This window comes from Balaenoptera borealis, assembly GCF_965194805.1.
Source record: "Balaenoptera borealis genome assembly, chromosome: 3".
In the NCBI taxonomy this organism is placed as follows: Eukaryota; Metazoa; Chordata; class Mammalia; order Artiodactyla; family Balaenopteridae; genus Balaenoptera; species Balaenoptera borealis.
Window position 1 is genome coordinate 143977226 of NC_138866.1, and position 23325 is coordinate 144000550.

The 23325-nt window shown below is 40.0% G+C and overlaps 1 protein-coding gene across 1 annotated transcript in view; it reads left to right on the forward strand.

Annotated features, from left to right (window-relative positions):
• AGBL1 (AGBL carboxypeptidase 1) overlaps nucleotides 1–23325 on the forward strand; it is an 803597-nt gene that overhangs the window by 215170 nt on the left and 565102 nt on the right. The window contains 1 exon segment of the mRNA XM_082388897.1: nucleotides 6738–6891. Coding sequence (XP_082245023.1) covers nucleotides 6738–6891 — 154 coding nt within the window.

The following is a 23325-nucleotide window of genomic DNA, read 5'->3' on the forward strand; positions in this document are numbered from 1 at the left end:
GAAGGGGCAGAAGACTCCTGCCGAGAGGCACCACTGAGGCTGCAGGCTAAGTTATCAGCCGGATGTCTTTCATGGGTAGGTAGGATTTTCTTTTAAGACAGCCTCTCTGGGGGTTTCCATAATTGCCTTGAACTCATTCCCATTTTTATAAAGAAACCCACCCTTGTGTCTTCCACAGGGCTGTTATTACGGTTGGTTGTTGGCACACACATTCAGAAGCCCTGCTTCTCTCATCAGTGATCCCAACAATATCCAATTAGACATGGCCTTGCTGGACCTGAGATGGGGGCGTTCACCTAAAAATCATCTTCAGGAGAACAATACAAAGCCATTTTCGCAAAAGGCAAACCAACAGAAGTTTATAATTGGTTTACTTCTGGAAGTTGTCTGTGTGACTGGAGCTAGAATAATGCACTAAGCACAGAGGTGTTATGTATTTGGTGGCAGGTGGAATGATCAAAGGGACAGAGATTTCATTAAGGGGCACAAGGAGATGGCTGCATGAACAATTACAGAAAATGGGCTTAAGCTAAAAGACATTAGGCATTTGTTGAATTGTAATATTAGTAATCATGAAAAATATCATAATAAAAATTAACAAAGAACTCATAGGAGAAGAAAACTTTCAAACTTTGCTTCCTCCAGCATTGCCCGTTAACGTGACAGTGTTTTAAAGCAGTGGTCCCCAACCTTTTTGGCGCCAGGGACCAGTTTCTTGGAAAACAATTTTTCAATGGACTGGGGGTGGGAAGGATGGTTTTGGGATGATTCAAGTGCATTACATTTATTGTGCACTTTATTTCTATTATTATTACATTGTAATAGATAATGAAATAATTATACAACTCACCACGATGCTGACAGGAGGCGGAGCTCAGGCTGTAATGCAAGCGACGGGGAGATGTTTTAATACAGATGAAGCTTCGCTGGCTCGCCCTGCCGCTCATCTCCTGCTGTGTGGCCCAGTTCCTAACAGGCCACAGACCGGTAGCGGTCCATGGCCCTGGGGTTGGGGACCCCCGTTTTAAAGGACAATGTACGTGGGCAAAAGAGGTTTTTTCTTTTTTTTTTTTTTTTTTTTTACTTTTTTCTTTTGTAGCTAATTGTGTTTGATGACTTCTACAGACAAAACTGCTTCCAAGCCTCCTGCCCTTATCTGATTTATAGAATCTAGATTTTATTTTTTTTCAAGATTTGGCAAGAAGAGCTATGGCCTGTTTGTAACTTTTGTGACATCACAGAATGATGGCCAATACTTTTCTGGAGAAGGGTCTCTATCTCTCCCCCATCTCCCCCACATCTTGTAGCCATAATAAAATGTGAAACAAATAGCTTTGATGGCAAGAACAAAACAAACAAACAAAACAAAACAAAAACCCTCAATTCAGCAGACAGTGTTTCCCAAAGCGTATTCTACAGCACTCCACGATCCTGAGATCTTTAGAGAAAAAGGGTTGAAGAGTCACATAAATTCTTGAAACACTGTTTGTTAGTTTTTCTTCTAAGAGTTCAAAATGTGTATTGGCATGTTAAAGAATCTGAACAATTCTGCAGCCATGAAAATGTTTTCATTTTCTTTAATTCACCATATCCCAGGTGCCTTGGCTATGAATCTCTACCCCTCTATACCCCAGCACTTCATAACATCCTGAAGGTTACATTTTGGGAAATGATTCAGGAAAGGGTATTGATTTCCTAGTTTGGGGGCCTGGAATCTTGATAGTAATTGTGAGGCAGAGTCTACTCAGTTCAGATTTCAATAATTAATATTGGGAGCAATTTTCACCCAGAAATGTATGAAAGTGATTAAAATAATTCATTTACGATCACAGTGTATCATCTAAATCCAGGGCGATCTTGACTCTTTATGAGGGTGCTGGAATTTCCTTTTACCGGCGTGGCTGAGACGGGCCGACATTCAGATGGGATCATTTTCATTCTTGTCCTGTGCCTTCTCTCCTGGGATGCCAGATGGACACTTCTTCTATTAGGGCTTTAATTACACTGATCTAATATTTATTTTCTTTTTAATATATGAATTTCTTTCATGAGCTTCTTTTAGGAGGATGTTTTTCTATTCCTTAATGGTTTTATTTTTCCTGTTTTTAAAACCATTTTTACTTAAGTCTAATTTCATTCAATTATTGTCAGAAAATGTGGCTTGTACAATATCTGCTTTTTAAAAAACTTTTAGTGAATATTTTTTCATAGTCCTGCATATGATTAATTTTTGTTATAGTTCCCTGAATGTTTAAGAAAAAAATAAAGGATGCTCTCTGTAAAGACAGCTTGACATATATCTATAAAAAACAATATTGTTCAAATACTCTATATCATTTTTTTTGCAATTGATTTATTCAAGACTGAGGTACTGTTTTAAAGCCTCCCACTCTTAGTACAATTATTTCCCTTTCTGCCATTTTTGTGTCGTACATTTCAATTCTGTGTTATTTGATTCTTAAGATTTATGAGTTTTTTATGTTCATTGTGAATTGTGCCCTTTATCAAAATAAGATTTTTAAATCCCATTTAATGCACTTGGTCTTGAATATGACTTTGTCATATATCACTCTTGCCAGGCCCACTTTAATTTATGTTTGCTTAACCATTTAGTTTCAATATTTCTCTTTTAAAATATTTTAGTGGAGGCAAACAGAACAAGAAGATAATTTAGGAGTGTTTATCATACACATCATGCGTCTTTTTTTTATTCTCTTTGAAAGTTCCTTTTATATACAATAGGCAGTGGGATTTTAAAAAAACTAATCTGAAAGTTTTTGTCATTTAATAAGGCTGTTTAACCTATTTATACTCAAGACAATTTTTGGTGTTACTTCTGTCATTTTGATGCTTCACTGCTTTTCTTTCTTTTTTTTCTCTCCCCCTTCCCCCATTCCTCCCTTCTTTCCTTCCTTCCTTCCTTCCTTCCTTCCTTCCTTCCTTCCTTCCTTCCCTCTCTCTCTTTCTTTCTTTCTCTTTTATGCAACATGGAGTGACCATATTTTCTTTGATTTCTTTTTTCCTACAGTGTTTATAATTCTACTAGTGTTTCCCTTTTAGTTCTTAAAAAAAATTTGAACCTACATTTCTTCATCAAAAATAACAGCTAAAATTGAGTGTTTCCTGTATGACAGGCACTCCTCATACACAATAAACCGCTAAATTATAGCAATCATTGAATGACATAGGTAATGCCATTTTATATACATTTTAAAGATGAGAAAACTGAGTTACAAAGAGGTTAAGTACAGAATTTACATGACTCTTCTAGAATCCACAACCAAACTTTGAACCCAGGCAGTCTGACTCAAGAGCCTGCCCTCTTAGTCATCTTGCTATTCTGCCTTTCCATTTTCAAGAATTAAATAATATTACGTTCATGTAAGTTGAAAAGTTAATATTTTGTTTTACTTTATTCCTCACTTACACATTTCTTTTTACTTTCGTTTTAGAACCAGATGATGAGATTAACATTTGATAATATGTGTTTTCTCCCTAAAAAATTATTTTTTATGTTTGTATTATGTAGTAACTGTGTTATCCAATAGTCATTTAGGCAAACCTTGTTTAACTGAACTGTCCTTTGATATCATTCTTTAGTTTGATTTGGGGCAGCTGAAATTTGTCTTCAAGTTATTAATGTCAATAAAGATAAGATGATATGTTTCCTGAGCTCTTGCATAGCTGAGCATGTATGAGCAGAAACTCATGAGCAAAACCTTGGTGGGTTATAGGTTTACTCGATTATAATCCTCTGTACTTTCAAACTCTAAGCAGGGCCTTTGTGTTTGTGTGTATACCGTTAGTGAGCCTCCTTGTCTCCCCAGGGGTGTGAGACTACCACCCAGTCTCTAGTGCTGGTGCATCACAACAATGCGTGGCATTCATTAGCACTTGACAAACAATCAGAAGACTGAAGTACAAAGGTTTGGTCGGATACATGGGCCTTAGCTGAATCTCATCTTGAACCTGGGGTAGCCATGATCCTTCTAATTCCTTTTCTTAGTATTGTGTCAAATGCTGGCTCCAAGAAATACCACCAGAACAACCTGTTTCTAACACAAACCTAAGTGTATTGCGTACCTTGGTGTGTTAGACAGAATAATGCCCACCGCCCACCCCAAGATGTTCATATTCTAATCCCTGGAACCTGTGAGGCTGTTACTTTATGTGGCACAAAGGACTTTGCAGATGTGATTAAGCTAAGCCTCTTGAGATGGGGAGATTATGTTGAGCTATTAGACTGGGTCCAATGTAATCACAAGGGCCCTTAACCATGAATGAGTGAGACAGAAGAGTCAGAGTCAGAGAAGGAGATTTGACCATGGAAGCCAGGGTAGGAATGATGCAATTGCTGGCTTTGAATGTGGAGGAAGACACCATGGGATAAGGAAAGCAGCTGACCTCCAGAAGCTGGAAAAGGCAAGGAAATGAATTACCTTCTAGAGTCTCCAGAAGGAGCACAGTCCTGCCAACACCTTGATTTTTGCACAGTAAAACCCATTTTGGACTTTTGACCTCTGGAACTGTAATACAATAAACTCGTGTTGTCTTCATCCACCAAATTTGTGGTAATTTGTTACAGAAGTGATAGGAAACTAATATATTTGATAAGGGAGAATGTGACAGAGTCTTGATAGTGTCTCAAAGGGGGAAGGGCAAAGCTGGGGTATTTATTTAGACTTTAAAGTTTTGTTAAGGTCAGGTATCTTAATGAAGGGGCTTGATTAGCATTGGGTAAAGATCATGATATAATGGTTAAAGATTGGCGGACACTGTAAGGCAAGAATCTTGAGGAGAGGGGTTCAAAGGGTCTTGGATCAAGTCATTGATACTTTCTATTGAAGAGTTGATGAGATGTTCCTGAAAAATAATAAATTTATGAAAAATAAATTTATTTGTAATTTCTATTTTCCTGGGCAAGAGTTTCCTAGGACATTAAACTTATGTTGATGCAGACAGGGAATAATAAATTCATATTAATCTAGGAAACAGGCTGTGTGGAGGCAGATGATTTGGGGTTTCAGTTGTAAGGAGGATATGATTCAGGGTCAAATTTTCAGGTATCCCTGAAGCTATAGGAAAGGCCACAGAATCATCTGGTAATCTTTTCTTTCCTTGGAACTTTTTCTTTTTCCTTGTAAGTCAAATGTTTCAATAGAGTACAAGTAGATTTTAGTCTCTTCCTACCCAGATGCTAAGATTTTTACTTAACTTAGGAAATTCTTTCTCTTATTTCCCAGTGTATTGGTTTTCTATTGCTGTGGTAACAAATTATCACAAATTTGGTAGCTTAAACAATTAAAAAAATTAACTTAACAGCTTTTTTGGTGAGAAGTTCAACATGGATAAAAATCACTGGGCAAAAATCAAGGTATTGGGGCTGTGTTCCTTCTGGAGGATGGTGGAGGAGAATCTATTTCCTTGCCTTTTCCAGCTTTTAGAGGACACTGCATTCCTCAACTTTTTACCCCTTTACCCCCCAGCATGGCAGGCTGAGTCCTTTGCATGTGGTTCTGGTCCTTTGTGGCTGGGGAAAGTTCTCTGCTTTTAAGTACTTTTTATTAGATTGGCCCCAACTGGTTAATGCAGGATAATCCCCCCACCTCAAATAGACCTCAGTCTTAAACATATCTGTGAAGTCCCTTTTGCCATGTAAGGTAACATATTGACAGAGTCCGAAGATTAGGGCATGGACATCTTTGGGGGAGCCATTATTCTGCCTAGCACCTCTGTAGTAAATCTTTTTCACATGTAAACACTTCCTCTACCTTTTGAAGGCATTACTCCATTTTTCATAAAATATATTATGAATCTTTTATAAATATTTTCATAGGAGTCATGTTTGTTTCATTTGTCTAGCAGACATGTTATTTGTTAAATAACAAGGTGGGCAGTTTTTCCTCGGCCCTCTTAATACCTATTTGAATGTGTTAATACCTATTTGATCTTTAGCTGTAAGGACGATTGTGTGCACTGACGTTCTTGTGTTGGAGAAGGACCGCTTCCCTTTCACTGGTTACTGAAGTCACCGTGTCCCTATTGTTAGGGTATGCAGTGTGTTTGGGAGGCAATCTCTTAACATCTTTATGACTAATTCCACTGTTTGGGTTATTGAAAGTATCTTCAGAGGTCTTAAAGATTGTTGACCAAGAACCCTATTTTCAATGGTTACCCCATTTTTGTATTTTTCTGTATTTTAAATGAGTGTTTAAATGGGAAGGTAGGGTAGGGGAAATCAGTTGCTACCAGTTAGTGGTTCTCTTCACTTAGCATTCTCCCTGGATCAATTGCTTTCTATTTTCCTTCAATATGCTCCCAACTCTCCTTATATTGCTTGATTCTAAAGTAATCTGCACTGCTGAAGCTCCGTCTCATGTTCCCGAGTGTCCTGCATGTACTCTGTCTTCATGGTAGCAGCATTCTTTACATGCAACTGTCATGGGAAGAATGTTGTATGCCCCTGCTCTTTTGCTTTCAGTGCAACTTGAAAACAGATATTCTACTGTGCAGACATAGGCAGGCATGCTGCTTCCTGTTCAGCCTCATTGAACTTCTTCCAGGGAGTAGGAAGAGCACCCCTTTTAAATCACTTAATGCCCACTGTCAGGCAGATTAGGTTAACAAAAATACTTCTAAACTATAAGGAGTTAGATGAATATAAGCTATGTTGCTGCTTTCACCTATTGTTATTCTCAAAAATCTTAATATACACTTCTGTTTCATCTCTGCTCCAGACTCACCTTGATGTTCTGGAAAAAAGCGTGAACCCCAAGCAGGTCTACTTCCGTCAGGAGGTTCTCTGCCAGACGCTAGGAGGGAATTCATGTCCATTGGTGACCATCACTGCCATGCCCGAGTCTAACAGTGCTGACCACCTGGAGCAGCTCCGTGAGTAAACGGCAGACCCTCTTCTTTGAAGATTTGGTGGTGAAGGTGGGGGTCCTCAGAGTCTTGGAAGCACTCTGTCCCTTTGAGATCAGAAGCTCCATAAAGTGTTGGGGACTGGTCTACCTTTATAGAAACCCAACTCTTCTTGATATGACAAAAGGGTAAATATTCATATTGCTCTGTTGTCAAAGGGAGAAAACAATAAATTGCAAATTGTCAGAAAGATGAAATGACTTGTTGGAATTGAGAGCAGTTTACAAGTGACAGTCACTTCTCCTAAAACAGAACCAAGACTGGAAAATGAATCACATTTTGTGACTTCTAATCCAGGGACTTTTCTCACCATGCTCACTCCTGTTATACTACACTCACGGTCAGTCAAGGTTAGGAAAGGAAGGAAGTTGAGTGTTGGAGCACTGGCTGAAGAATTCCCTTGATGACCTGGATTACAGTTTGGATCAGAATAGGTGACAGTGTGGAGGAGGCTCTAGCCAAGAACTATAAAACCAAACCAAAACACACAGGCATACACACACACACAGGTGCACTCTCACAGACACACAAATGCCCATTTAATATTAGAGTCCTGAGCACAAATGTGATTTGCTTGTAACCAACCAGCTTTTTCTTTTTTATTAAACGTCTTTATTGGAGTATAATTGCTTTACAATGTTGTGTTAGTTTCTGCTGTATAACAAAGTGAATCAGCTATATGTATACATATATCACCATATACCTTCCCACTTGCATCTCACCCCACCCTCCCTATCCCACCCCTCTACGTGGTCCCAAAGCATGGAGCTGATCTCCCTGTGCTATGCAGCTGGTTCCCACTAGCTATCTATTTTACATTTCGTAGTATATATATGACAATGCTACTCTCTCACTTTGTCCCAGCTTACCCTTCCCCCTCCCCATGTCCTCAAGTCCATTCTCTACATCTGTGTCTTTATTCCTGTCCTGACCCTAGGTTCATCAGAACCATGTTTTTGTTTTTGTTTTTGTTTTTGTTTTAGATTCCAGATATAAGTGTTAGCATACGGTACTTGTTTTTGTCTTTCTGGCTTACTTCACTCTGTATGACAGACTCTCGGTCCACCCACCTCACTACAAATAGTTCAATTTCGTTTCTTTTTATGGATGAGTAATATTCCATTGTATATATGTACCACATCTTCTTTATCCATTCATATGTTGATGGACACTTAGGTTGCTTCCATGTCCTGGCTATTGTAAATAGTGCTGCAATGAACATTGTGGTACATGACTCTTTTTGAATTATGGTTTTCTCAGGGTATATACCCACTAGTGGGATTGCTGGATCATATGGTAATTCTATTTTTAGTTTTTTAAGGAACCTCCATACTGTTCTCCATAGTGGCTGTATCAATTTACATTCCTACCAACAGTGCAAGAGGGTTCCCTTTTCTCCACACCCTCTCCAGCATTTATTGTTTGTAGATTTTTTGATGATGACCATTCTGACCGGTGTGAGGTGATACCTCATTGTAGTTTTGATTTGCATTTCTCTAATGATTAGTGATGTTGAGCATCCTTTCATGTGTTTGTTGGCAATCTGTATATCTTCTTTGGAGAAATGTCTATTTAGGGCTTCTGCCCACTTTTGGATTGGCTTGTTTGCTTTTTGATATTGAGCTGCATGAGCTCCTTATATATTTTGAAGATTAATCCTTTGTCAGTTGCTTCGTTTGCAAATATTTTCTCCCATTCTGAGGGTTGTCTTTTCATCTTGTTTATGGTTTCCTTTGCTGTGCAAAAACTTTTAAGTTTCATTAGGTCCCATTTGTTTATTTTTGTCTTTATTTCAATTTCTCTAGGAGGAGGGTCAAAAAGGATCTTGCTGTGATTTATGTCACACAGTGTTCTACCTATGTAATCCTCTAAGAGTTTTATAGTGTCTGGCCTTACTTTTAGGTCTTTAATCCATTTTGAGTTTATTTTTGTATCCGTGTTAGGAAGTGTTCTAATTTCATTCTTTTACACGTAGCTGTCCAGTTTTCCCAACACCAGTTATTGAAGAGGCTGTCTTTTGTCCATTGTATATTCTTGCTTCCTTTATCAAAGATAAGATGACTATATGTGTGTAGGTTTATCTCTGGGATATCTATCCTGTTCCATTGATCTATATTTCTGTTTTTGTGCCAGTACCATACTGTCTTGATACCTGTAGCGTTGTAGTATAGTCTGAAGTCAGGGAGCCTGATTCCACCAGCTCCGTTTTTCTTTCTCAAGATTGCTTTGGCTATGCAGAGTCTTTTGTGTTTCCATACAAACTGTGAAATTTTTTGTTCTAGTTCTGTGAAAAATGCCATTGGTAATTTGATAGGGATTGCATTGAATCTGTGGATTGCTTTGTGTAATATAGTCATTTTCACAATGTTGATTCTTCCAATCCAAGAACATGGTATATCTCTCCATCTGTTTGTATTGTCTTTAATTTCTTTCATCAGTGTCTCATAGTTTTCTGCATACAGGTCTTTTTTCTCCTTAGGTAGGTTTATTCCTAGGTATTTTATTCTTTTTGTTGCAATGGTAAATGGGTGTGTTTCCTTAATTTCTCTGTCAGATTTTTCATCATTAGTGTATAGGGATACGAGAGATTTCTGTGCATTTATTTTGTATCCTGCTACTTTACCAAATTCATTGATTAGCTCTAGTCGTTTTCTGGTAACATCTTTAGGATTCTCTATGTATAGTGTCATGTCATCTGCAAACAGTGACAATTTTACTTCTTCTTTTCCAATTTGGATTCCTTTTATTTCTTTTTCTTCTCTGATTGCTGTGGCTATAACTTCCAAAACTAGTTGAATGATAGTGGTGAGAATGGGCAACCTTGTCTTGTTCCTGATTGTAGAGGAAATGGTTTCAGTTTTTCACAATTGAGAACAATGTTGGCTGTGGGATTGTCATATATGGCCTGTATTATTTTGAGGTAGGTTCCCTCTATGCCTACTTTCTGGAGAGTTTTTATCATAAATAGGTGTTGAATTTTGTCAAAAGCTTTTTCTGCATCTATTGAGGTGATCACATGGTTGTTATCCTTCAGTATATTAATATGGTGTATCACATTGATTGATTTGCATATTGAAGAATCCTTGCATTCCTGGGATAAATCCCACTTGATCATGGTGTATGATCCTTTTAATGTGCTGTTGGATTCTATTTGCTAGTATTTTGTTGAGGATTTTTACATCTATATTCATCAGTGATATTGGCCTGTAGTTTTCTTTTTTGTGACATCTTTGTCTCATTTTGGTGTCAGTGTGATGGTGGCCTCATAGATGAGTTTGGGGTGTTCCTCCCTCTGCAATATTTTGGAAGAGTTTGTGAAGGATAGATGTTAACTCTTCTCTCAATGTTTCACAGAATTTGCCTGTTAAGCCTCTGGACCTGGTCTTTTGTTTGTTGGAAAATTTTTAATCACAGTTTCCATTTCACTGCTTGTAATTGATCTATTTATCTTTTCTATTTCTTCCTGGTTCAGTCGGAAGGTTGTGCTTTTCTAAGAATTTGTCCATTTGTTGCAGGTTGTCCATTTTATTGGCATATAGTTGCTTGTAGTAATCTCTCATGATCCTTTGTATTTCTGCAGTGTCAGTTTTTACTTCTCCTTTTTCATTTCTAGTTCTGTTGATTTGAGTCTTCTCCCTTTTTTTCTTGATGAGTCTGACTAATGGTTTATCAATTTTGTTTATCTTCTCAAAGAACCAGCTTTTTGGATTTATGGAACTTTGCTGTTGTTTCCTTCATTTCTTATTTATTTCTGATCTGATCTTTATGATTTCTTTCCTTCTGCTAACTTTGGGGTTGTTTTGTTCTTTCTCTAATTGCTTTAGGTATAAGGTTAGATTGTTAATTTCAGAGTTTTCTTGTTTCCTGAGGTAGGATTGTATTGCTCTAAACTTCCCTCTTAGAACTGCTTTTTCTGCATCCCATAGGTTTTGGGTTGTCATGTTTTCATTGTCATTTGTTTCTTGGCCTTTTTTGATTTCCTCTTTGATTTCTTCAATAATCTCTTGGTTAATAAGTAGCATATTGTTTAGCCTCCATGTGTCTGTATTTTTTACAGATTTTTTCCTGGAATTGATATCTAGTCTCATAGCGTTGTGTTTGGAAAAGATACTGCTATGATTTCAGTTTTCTTAAATTTACCAAGGCTTGATTTGTTACCCAAGATATGATCTATCCTGGAGAATGTTCCATGAGCACTTGAGAAGAAAGTGTATTCTGTTGTTTTTGGATGGAATGTCCTATAAATATCAATTAAGTCCATCGTGTTTAATGTATCATTTAAAGCTTGTTTTTTCTTATTTATTTTCATTTTGGATGATCTGTCCATTGGTGAAAGTCGGGCGTTAAAGTCTCCTACTATGATTGTGTTCCTGTCGATTTCCCCTTTTATGGCTGTTAGCATTTGCCTTATGTATTGAGGTGCTCCTATGTTGGGTGCATAAATATTTACAATTGTTATATCTTCTTCTTGGATTGATTCGTTGATTATTATGTAGTGTCCTTCTTTGTCTCTTGTAATAGTCTTTATTTTAAAGTCTATTTAGTCTGATATGAGAATTGCTAGTCCAGCTTTCTTTTGATTTCCATTTTCATGGAATATCTTTTTCCATCCCCTCACTTTCAGTCTGTATGTGTCCCTAAGTCTGAAGTTGGTCTCTTGTAGACAGCATATATACGGGTCTTGTTTTTGTATTCATTCAGCCAGTATATGTCTTTTGATTGGAGCATTTAATCCTTTTACATTTAAGGTATTTATCGATACGTATGTTACTATTATGATTTTCTTAATTGTTTTGGGTTTGTTTCTGTAGGTCTTTTCCTTCGCTTGTGTTTCCTGCCTAGAGAAGTTCCTTTAGTATTTGTTGTAATCCTGGTTTGGTGGTGCTGAATTCTCCTAACTTTTTCTAGTCTGTAAAGGTTTTAATTTATCTGTTGAATCTGAATGACATCCTTGCTGGGTAGGGTAATCTTGGTTGTAGGTTTTTCCCTTTCATCACTTTAAATATGTCCTGTCACTCCCTTCTGACTTGCAGAGTTTCTGTGGAAAGATCAGCTGTTAACCTTATGGGGATTCCCTTGTATGTTATTTGTTGCTTTCCCCTTGCTGCTTTTAATATTTTTTCTTTGTACTTAATTTTTGATAGCTTGATTAATATGTGCCTTGGCATGTTTCTCCTTGGATTTATCCTGTATGGGACTCTCTGTGCTTCTTGGACTTGATTGACTATTTCCTTTCCCATGTTAGGGAAGTTTTCAACTATAATCTCTTCAAATATTTTCTCACACTCTTTCTTTTGTGTTCTTTTTCTGGGACCCCTATAATTTGAATGATGGTGTGTTTAATGTTGTCCCAGAGGTCTCTGAGACTGTCCTCAATTCTTTTCATTCTTTTTTCTTTATTCTGCTCTGCAGTGGTTATTTCCACTATTTTATCTTCCAGGTCACTTATCTGTACTTCTGCCTCAGTTATTCTGCTATTAATTCCTTCTAGAGAATTTTTTACTTTATTTATTGTGTTGTTCATCATTGTTTGTTTGCTCTTTAGTTCTTCTAGGTCCTTGTTAAACATTTCTTGTATTTTCCACATTCTATTTTCAAGATTTTGGATCCTCTTTACTATCATTACTGTGAATTCTTTTTCAGGTAGGCTGCCTATTTCCTCTTCATTTGTTTGTTCTGGTGGGGTTTTACCTTGGTCCTTCATCTGCTGCATATTTCCTTGTCTTGTCATTTTGTTTAACTTACTGTGTTTGGGGTCTCCTTTTCACAGGCTTCAGGGTCTTAGTTTCCATTGTTTTCTGTGTCTGACCCCAGTGGGTGAGGTTGGTTCAGTGGCTTGTGTAGGCTTCCTGGTGGAGGGGACTGATGCCTGTGTTCTGGTGGGTGGGGCTGGATCTTGTTTTTCTGGTGGGCAGGACCACATCTTGTGATGTGTTTTAGGGTGTCTGTGAACTTAGTATGATTTTTAGGCTGCGTCTTTGCTATTGGCTGGACTTGTGTTCCTGTCTTGCTAGTTGAGTGTCATGGGGTGTCCAGCACTGTAATTTGCTGGCCTTTGGGTGGAGCTGGGTCTTAGCGTTGAGATGGAGATCTCTGGGCGAGCTTTCACGGATTGATATTACATGGGGCTGGGATGTCTCTGGTAGTCCAATGTACTGTACTCCGCTCTCCCACCTCAGAGGCTCAGGCTTGACGTCAGACCGGAGCACCAAGACCCTGTCAGCCACACGGCTCAGAAGGAAATGGAGAAAAAAAGAAAATAAAATTATTAAAATAAAAAGAAAATAATAAAAATTTTAAAAAGGAGAGAGCAACCAAACCAATAAACAAATCCACCAATGATAACAAGTGCTAAAAACTATAGTAAGATAAACATAAAATTCAGTAACAAATCAGTCATAGACAGCAGACCCCAAGTCTGCAGTTGCTCCCAAAGTCTACCGCCTCAATTTTGGGATGATTTGTTGTCCATTCAGGTATTCCACAGATGCAGGGCATATCAAGTTGATAAGATGATTGTGGGGATTTAATCCGCTACTTCTAAGGCTGCATGGAGAAATTTCCCTTTCTCTTCTTTGTTCACACAGCTCCTGGGGTTCAGCTTTGGTTTTGGCCCAACCTCTGCATGTAGGTCACCCTCAGGCATCTATTCCCACCCATACAGGATGGGATTAAAACAGCGGCTGACTAGGGGGCTCTGGCTTACTCATGCCAGGGTGAAGGAGGGGTATGGTATTTATAATTGTTATGTGGGGCGAGCCTGTGGCAACAGAGGCCAGCATGGTGTTGCAACAGCCTGAGGTGCAGTGTGTGTTCTCCTGGGGAAGTTGTCCCTTGATCATGGGACCCTGGCAGTGGCGGGCTGCACTGGCTTCTGGGGTGGGTGTGGGGGTGTGTGGATAGTGACCTGTGCTTGCACACAGGATTCTTCGTGGCTGCAGCAGCAGTGTTAGCATTTCATGCCCGTCTCTGGGGTCCAAGCTAATAGCCACGGCTTGCGCCCATCTCTGGATCTCATTTAGGTGGTGCTCTGCCTTCTGTGGGCAGACAGGGAAGGAATCCCCTGTCCTTGCGCACCCCAAAACAATGGTCTCTTGCCTCTTAGGCATGTACAGACTTTTCCCTGGACTCCCTCCCGGCTAGCTGTGGTACACTAGCCCCCTTCAGGCTGTGTTCACCCAGCCATCCCCAGTCCTCTCCCTGGGATCTGACCTCCGAAGCCTGAGCCTCAGCTCCCAGCCCCCACCCACCCCAGCGGGTGAGCAGACAAGCCTCTCGGACTAGTGAGTGCTGGTCGGCACCGATCCTCTGTGTGGGAATCTCTCCGCTTTGCCCCCTGCACCCCGTTGCTGCGCTCTCCTCCATGGCTCCGAAGATTCCCCCCACCGCCACCCCCTGTCTCTGCCAGTGAAGGGGCTTCCTAGCATGTGGAAACTTTTCCTCCTTCACAGCTCTCTCCCAGAGTTGCAGGTCCCGTCCCTATTCTTTTGTCTCTGTTTTTCTTTTTTCTTTTGCCCTACCGGGTACATGGGGATTTTCTTGCCTTTTGTGAAGTCTGAGGTCTTCTGCCAGCGTTCAGTAGGTATTCTGTAGGAGTTGTTCCACATGTAGATGTATTTCTGATGTATTTGTGGGGAGGAAGGTGATCTCCGCATCTTACTCCGCCATGTTGAAGGTCCCCCTGCTAGCCAGCTTTTAAAGTTGGCTCCTGATATAGTTTTCAACCAAGCAGAGTAAGGAATACTTTTCATTAAGGAAAAGTTTGGGAGATGAAAGAAAAAACTGGGGAATAAAAATCTAGCTAATTTATCCAGACGCAGCTTTACCTGATGAAGTGCTAACTGCATGAGGTGAATCTTTGGTGGATAGGAAATGTAATTTCTCACAGTTCATCAGCACATGACAATGAATGCTTAACTATCTGGCTAATCAACAACCGATTATCCCATCTGAATTAATAAGGCCTTAAAATGCTTTAATGAATGATATGGGATTTTCTAAAAATTCTCTTATGTGTTTTATGCTTTTGAGAGCAATTTCTGTAACAGTTGCCAAGTCCTTTCCTTGCAAATGAGAAGTTCTTGGACGTTAGAGACAGTAATCCTTCTAGGGCAACCTTCATAGAACAATTATTTATTTAAGAAAGTAGATCTATGTATGTCTTCATTGTGCAGGCTCAATTTCTGAATAGGAGCTGAGTGGTACCCAATGTGTAATTATGACATGGAGCTGCCTCTGTTTTTGCATTTTTATTTACGCTGACAATGGTGCTTTTGTTGATATTATAACCACAGAGCTCATTCTTACTTTAAGGAGAGGATTTGAAACATAGTAAAAGCCCCTAAATAATTTGGCACTCCAAAACAGTTCAGTTAAAAAAAAAGAGAAAAAATATCTCTTAGCACACCTTCATATGAATCAAAGGAGGCTGGTTTCTGCTTATGGTCTAAGATTGGTAATAATAAATGTATACTCTTGATTCTGGTGTGGTGATTCTGGGTGGTGGTGGCGAGATGGCTGGAAGCAGGACCTCGGTTCTTGTCATCTTTGAAGAAATAATTCAGTAAAGAGACCAAGATTGTGAAACAGATAAAGCATTTATTAGAAGCAAACCACATGGGCAAACTCACAGAGTGAGTTGCTCCCAATAAAGATGGCTTAGATCGCTTATATGGGGGCAGTCTTCCGGGTTTGTCTCTGGCCAACCGTCTTGCTTGTGCCCATATTTGGCCTGACTCAGGATCCTTCCTGGTGGCATACACATCTCTCAGCCAAGATGGATTCCAGCGTGAAGGTTTCTGGGGGGTTTGACAGGAGGTGTTGTGGACTGGTGTTTCTTTCTCCCTTTGACCCCTTCACTAGACTGAGGACCTTCTCTGTGCATGTGCAGGCTGGGAAATCCCCTTGACCACAAGAATGAAAAAACTGTGGTCGATTTATCTTTCACCCAATCAAGACCCTATGCTCCTGCTAGTATCTTATCTCGAAGTGTCAACAAGAGACCGGTTGCAGCTGCCTGGGGCCCACCTATCTTCTACCTCACTCTCATGCATCATTACAGTGTTCTCTCTTAAACGTGTGCCAACATGTCAGCTGTTGTTCATCTCAAGATGGGCAGGCATGGAGAGGACCCAGATAGTGGTGAAATGAATGCTGTTCATTTTCTTTTTGGCATAATTGACTTGCAAGTGATAATCGTTGAGCTGAATCCTGAGGAGAAAAGACTAATGAAGGCTGTCTTTATAGGTGTGTCAACTGTACAGTTGCACAGGTCCCATGCTTAGAAGGGCCTTGAACTTCATTTAATGTTCTTCTGTCACCAACTTGAAAATCTTAAAAGTTTTGAAGGAGGGGCTTTGCATTTTCATTTTGCAATGGGCCCTCACATGGAGTAGCTGGTCCTGGGACTAACCTAATGTCATGCCCTTCCCATGCTACTAGCCTTTACTTCTAAGTATACAAGAAGAGTTCCAACCTATTTTGCACATACTCTGAAAGTCTTATGTGTTATCGGTTATGTAGCTGATTGGTATCTTTCATAATGGGGCTGGATTCAGGACTCTCTGTTTTTACAAATGAGGTAAGTGGGGCTCAGGGAGGTTAAATACCACAGTCAGTGGTGGTGCCTGATTTCTGGTTTTCTTTTTCTGATTCCTGGGTCCATACACACAAGAAATGTGCTAATGCAGTCATCAGAACAGGTATTCAGCATCACTCTTCAGGCTCCACTCTGTGATCCAGAACTTGCCCTCCTCCCTGTTCTATGTCCTCACACTATGGCAAGCTAGCTTAGTTGTTAACGCAACTCACACTAAATTGACCACAATTGAATGTATTACCCTCTTCCTGCTCACAGTGAATTTTATTTTCCTCTTCTAACCCAATGGAAGCATTTTCATGGTGGATGTTTCAGACACTGTGGCGGGAAGGAAAGAGGGAGGGAAGATTCAGAACCTCCAGACCCCTCAGATCCCAGCACAGAGCTGAGATTGCATGCCTTGGCCCTCAGTGCTGGGAACATAGTCCCAGACGGGCTGCAGAATCAAAAATTTGTTTAGCAGGTGTCAATACCTACCTGAACCCAGGCCATTGCTGTGTTTCTTAAAAAAAAAAATTAAAAAACACACAATATGAACATCACCTACCCTCCAAAATGCAATTAAACATGCCTATAAATCAGAAATGAAACCACTTAACTTTCTTTGAACTGCAAAATATGACACATTGTTTTAGGACAAGAAAATAGCAAATGAGCCAGCAGCTCAAGACTCTCCTGCCTCCAAGCTTCCCTGCAGGTGAACTTCAATTGTCTTAGTCACTTCCTCCCTCCCAGGGACCAGGCCAACTTCAGTTTGCAGTTGTATTTAGCTGTGATTTGGCTAGTTTCCGACTCAGTGGCTGCCACTCACCCCTCATAAGGAGGTTTTGTTCACTGAAAGACTTTCTTTCCACTGTGCAGGATTATCACTTCGGTTTTATTTTAGAACCCCAGGAGATAAGAGCATGGCTACGGGGCCCTGGGAGAAAGCCCCTGCTGGATACTGATTTCCTAGTGGTCTGGCCTAAAGCCTGACCAGGGGATTGTTCAGAACAATTTATTGATTACTTTTAGTCCTTCCTAGGGTCTGGGCTCCAGAGAGTCTCCTGGAAGGATTCATTTGGTTTGATTTATTTTTCAAAAGCATTTTTAAAAAAATATATTTTCCTGGAAACATTTAGCCTTACTTTCTTGATAAATATATTTCCAGTTCAGTAGTACCCAGATTTGCCTGGCGTATGCTTTATTGTTCTCCCGAGAATTGAGGGCGGGTACCTTCTCACAGTGGTCCCAAGAGAGAAGGTGCACTTTACACTTGGAGATCTGAGCCCTCAGAGCCAAAATGCTGGCAGGTCACCAAGAGCAGAGTCACTTTCTGCCCTTTTCAGTGGGACAGTGAAAAGGGAATTTCTCTGAGAGACTGTCATTGATGTGCCATAATGGAAGAAATAGATGATAAAAGGGAGCTGTTACCAAAGGATAAATGGCTCATCCTAGCATCAGAGACTCTCAGTGGATGAGGCATTGAGGAATTAGAAAGTCCAGGCCCTTCTTAACCGGTAGGATTCCAGAGGTCAAAGGAACCCTGGACTTTTGAGGTTTGCAGAGCAGAGAGTAAGTGAGGAGTGAATAGAACCCAGGAGGATGGGATACAGGCTCCAACAGGTTGGAATAGAAGGCAACGGAGGAGCAGGTCTGGGGGTAGGTTTGGTAGGCAAGATCCATCCAGGATGTGGATTCTAGTGCTTTCTGAGACTACTCTCCATTGGTTAATGGTGTTCTGGCATAATTGCACTTAACCTAGTTAAATCCTTTCACACATTGTATGTCAAGAGGTACTTTGATTAGCAGAGCCTTTGAATATGCAACTTCCAAGTAAAGAGTTGAGAAGTTGTATTTTCTTTAGTTTGTGTACTCTGCAGGAACCGTGTACGTTTGTGTGTGTGTGTGTGTGTGTGTGTGTGTGTATATGCACGTGTGTGCCTTTTGGATTTGAACTGAGAAAAGATACTGAATTTACGCAGAACTAGAACACAATTCAGAAGGAAAAAAAAGCCTTGGGGTGGGGAGCATTGTTTCCTTAAACCCTAGTGGAGATGGATGAAAAACCTAGAGGGGAGAGTAGTTCTACCTTTACCAAGGCTCAGCCATTCTCCAACTCAGACCTGCTTCCTGCTTTTGGCACAAGTGCTGCCTTTGCTGTCATGGACCTCCATGACTTGTCATTATCTGCATTTTGCCGATGGCCAAGGTAAGCTTCACTAAGGGTAAATAACCAGCCTGAGGCCCCATGGTAAGTGGTTACTCAAGGAGGAGACCCCAGGTCTCCACCACACATTTCCAGAATATCCCCCTCCTTAGGGTCTGCTCTCACTGGGAAATTCCCCAGAAATGCACACAATCCAAGCACATAGCTTATTCAGGACCATCATCATTTTGTTAAATTTTCTATTTTCTCCACATTTTCCCCATCACCTCGCATTTTCTTTTTTTTTTTTTTAATCTTTTTTAAATTTTGATTTGTTTTTTTGGCCACGCTCTGCGGCATGCAGGATCCTAGTTCCCCGAACAGGGATCGAACCTGCGCCCCCTGCAGTGGAAGCGTGGAGTCTTAACCCCTGGACCACCAGGGAGGTCCTTCACATTTTCAATGACCATTTCAGTCCAGGGAAAGTTGAGTTCCTTTTTAGTTTGGGGAACTACATCTCTGTGATGGATGCTTCATTTTTTTCTCAGGAGCTTTTTTTGCTCATTCTTTTCCCCTTTGGGTATCTATCCATCCAGACCCTATAGCAGTATTGTCTTGACCATCCTCAAGAACGACCTGAGAGGGGAATTAATTTGTGGGAATTTTCTGAGGGAAAATGTCATTCTCTTATTAGAAACTCTCATTCTCCAGGTGAAGAGTGGCTGACTGACTCACTGACTGGTGAGAAGCCGAGAAACAACAAAGGCGGATGGAAGGGGGCTGGGTCTGCTATTTTTGCCCTCGGAGACACCTCCACCCTGCATTTATTGTAACCTGAAAGAGCAGAGTGTAACCTTCCTATGTCTCAGGAGGTGAGGTAATCTCATGGCACTGCCTCAGCCTCCTATGGCTCACGTGCTGTTCTTTCCAGGGGGCCTGAGGTGAAGGAAGCAAGAGGCTGCGTTTGCAGTTGTTAAAGAATACCTTTCTCTTGTTCTTTTTCTTAAAAACATTCTCACGAAAGCAGTGTTCTATTCAGCTTGACATTATGCTAAAAGCTTTTCCTTGGAAGACAATAGCTGTTCTCAGAAAAAAAGATTTACACGGGGTCCCAAGGGTGTAATGAGCTACCCCACGGCACCTGCCTCGGGTTGGGAGTTGTCACTTGTAAGTGGTTTTAAATTAACACGGAATGGAAAAATACACAGTTACAGAATTCCCCTTTTGGCTTCTTTGCAAATCATTTTCCATCCTCTCTGGCCTTTGTCTCTTTCTGAGACACCTGATCAGATATGAAGAACAGAGCTTTCCAGTGGCGAGAGGGTGAAGGGACAGTAGTGATCCAAGGAAAACAGAAACCCAAAGTGGAAACCTCCCACTCCTGGGAATTCCTGTTTCTTTTATGCCCCCCACCCCCAGAGGCATATGGAGCCAAGTATTATTAAGGGATCATTGAATTCTAGAGCTTAAACATCCATAAAGACTATGGACACCAGATTCCTCGATTGCTAGTGAGGGATTGAAGGTCAGGAGCATGAACTGACCTGTCTCGGTCACCTTGCTGATTGATGGCAGATGGGGTTCTAGACCTCAGACCTCTTGTCTCCTGGTTAAATCATGTGCTTTTCTTTTTTGTAAAGCACTGCTTCTGAGAAATGTTAGAACTAAAAAAAAAAAAAAAAAAAAAAAAGAACTACAAGAGCATGAAAAGACGTCTTTATGGAAATTTTTAATAAAAGGATTTAGAATTAGAAAAACTGAATTGTACCCTTTTCTTGTTTTGAGATTTCCATCTCTTCAGGCAACCAGGGCTAGGAACCATGGTAGATATTAGGAATATAGAGATGAATAGTATGTGACCCTAGTCATTGAGACACCCATGATTGACATTGTGTGTGTGTATTTGTGTGTGACAGTCATGTTGACAGGTCATTATGGTACAGCAAGTTATACCAGAACAAAGTTCAGTGGAAGCACAGAAAAGAGAGCATTTGTCTTCATGGTAGAATCAAAGGGGAACTGGTAACCACGAGGGGAAGCTGTGTAAATCCCATGTGCACAATGATCCTATATTGACACAGCTTTGCTTTCAAAGAAACCTCAGTGGAGAATCCCAAAACCATTTAAAGAACTATTTGAATCTTTCTTCAGAAAACATCAAAGGGGGAGTATGTAAAACCCATTCAAACCATCGTAAATTCATCTTTCCTCCTCTATCTTACTATTATCAATCTGCACACACAAATAGTGGTTCACAGTAATCCCACCTTTTTTCAGTACAAACCCTCAAAGCTATGACATTTAGACCAGTTGAGTACTTCCTTTTTACTTCCCATTTTGGCCCAGTCACTCCAAGAAAAGGAAGGTTAAGAACTCTTTCTCCTTCCAAGGCTGGTTGGAGGGGATGGGAAAAACTGTAAAACCTTACAGGTGAATAGTTTTGCTTATACCCAGTCACGTAGTTTACTCTTACAAAGTTTTTACATAATGTATCATTTTGTCCTTATAGTTCCCTTGTGAGTTGAGGAAGAGTGTAATTATGATGCCCATTTTATAATGATGAAACTGAGATTCAGTGCCAATACCATATGATCTTCTTCTTGAAGTCAGACTGCTACGTGCAGAGAAATGGAGGAGTGTCTTTTCAAGTAGGAAAATAGCTTTTGCAGAGACAGGGAGACCTGGAAATGATGCTGTGAACATCTCAGAGTGCCAGGACTACAGGATGGTAGATTGATTATAGCGTCAGACCATAAGGTGGGAAAGGGAATTTGGGCTGAGTGGTAAAGAACCTTATTTTTCACGTGACTTTCTCCTGAAGGCAGTGATGAGCTAACAGGATGTTATTAAAAGCAGAGAAATGACAAGATCAGATTTGTTTTGGAGGAAGATTTTATGGCAATAATGTGGGAGAAGTCTGGAGTGAGAACATCGTGACATGTTGCCCAGCACAGAGGAGTTCTTAAGTGCTTAGACCCTAGATTCAGACTCACTGGGGTCCTAATCTTGACTCTGCCATTTAGCAGCTTCATGACCTTGGAAAAGATGCTTCAATACTCCACGCCTAGGTTTCCCCATTTATAAATTGCAGATAACAATAGTACCTTCTTCATGGGGCAATCTGAAGCTTGTAGAGGACTTAGAACAGTGCCTGGCACATAGCTGATTCACTTTGTTATACAGCAGAAACTAACACAACACTGTAAAGCAATTATACTCCAATAAAGATGTTAAAAAAAAAAAAAAAGAAATGATAACAATTGTTAGTCCTCTATCTGGACGATGAGGTTCCCAAGCAAGATAAGTCTATGGAAATGGGAGGGAAGGGTCTAAATATAGGTAACATGTCTAAGTTACAAGTGAGAGGTCTTGGCGATTGATTGGGAGTATGGATAAAGGGGAAGGAGTTGAAATATCTCTCCTTTGGGTGATGGGTGCACAGTTTAATGCCAACAGAAGAATATATGAGAGAGTAAGACTGTGGTGGACGGATACTGAGTTCAGTTTCGGGAATGTTCATTTCCAGAGGCCTGCAAATTATATAAGAACTCAGGCTAAACATAATTATAAAGCCAATATTCTATAAAATATAATCTATTTCAGAGGGAAATAAAACAAAGTTTGCATCACCTGAATAATTTTCTCAATTAACAAGGATACTAAAATTTGACTGTATGTGGTTACTGTAGCAGAAACATGTAATATATTTCATCAGAATCAATGCCAAACGTTCTGTCCTATAAATATGTTCATGAGATATAACAATTTATATCTTTTTAAGGGAATTAACTGTTTACAGAATGTTTACGTGTGATTAACTGTTCCACACAATAACTCTGAGGTAAAGAAAAAAAAAAGAAATAAATTTATGGTCTCCAATTTTCGATGATAAAATTGATGCCCTAAAAATTCCTATGGTTAGTAAGATTAAAGCTCAGATTTATCCCCAAACTCTCTGAATCTTAAGCCTCATAATCCTAACCCCCAAATTCTATGACCTCTTTCAGCTGTGTAGTAATGAGAGAAAATCCTTTATCTTCGAGATGCAATTCCCTATATGTAAAAATACTTCTTTATACTACAAGTAATACGTTCTAGGCTTCTCCAATGTGTGAGTACACATGTGGTCATGTTAACATTAATAACCCTTGTAACTGTAGTAAAATCTAAATCTTACTGCCTCTGCAAAACCCTGCATGCCCCTCTGTTTTGTATCTTACCCCTTTACCACTTCGTACCCTCAACCACACTAATCTTCTTTCTATTCCTTGAACATAGCAACTTAATTATATCCCCTGGGCCTCTGCATTTGCTGTTCCCTCTGAGTAGAATACTTTTCTTCCATAACTTGGCATGGTTGATTTCTTCTTTTCGTATATTATCCTAGCTCAGATTGAGGAAGCCTTCCTGGGTCACCATATGTAATGTTCCCTCACTCAGAACCTCATTTTCACATACCTTGCTCTATTTTCTTCATAGCCCCTCTTACTGGGCTCCATGAGGGCACAGATTATACACTGTATTTTTTCACTCTTGTATCTCTGGGAACTAACAGTTCCTGCACAAAACTGGTGCACACTCAATATTTATTGAGCAAATAAATGAAAACTTTGCATCTATTCTTGCTTCTACCCACAATTCAGGGCCTTTAAACCTCTTTTGAAAAGTTACTTCT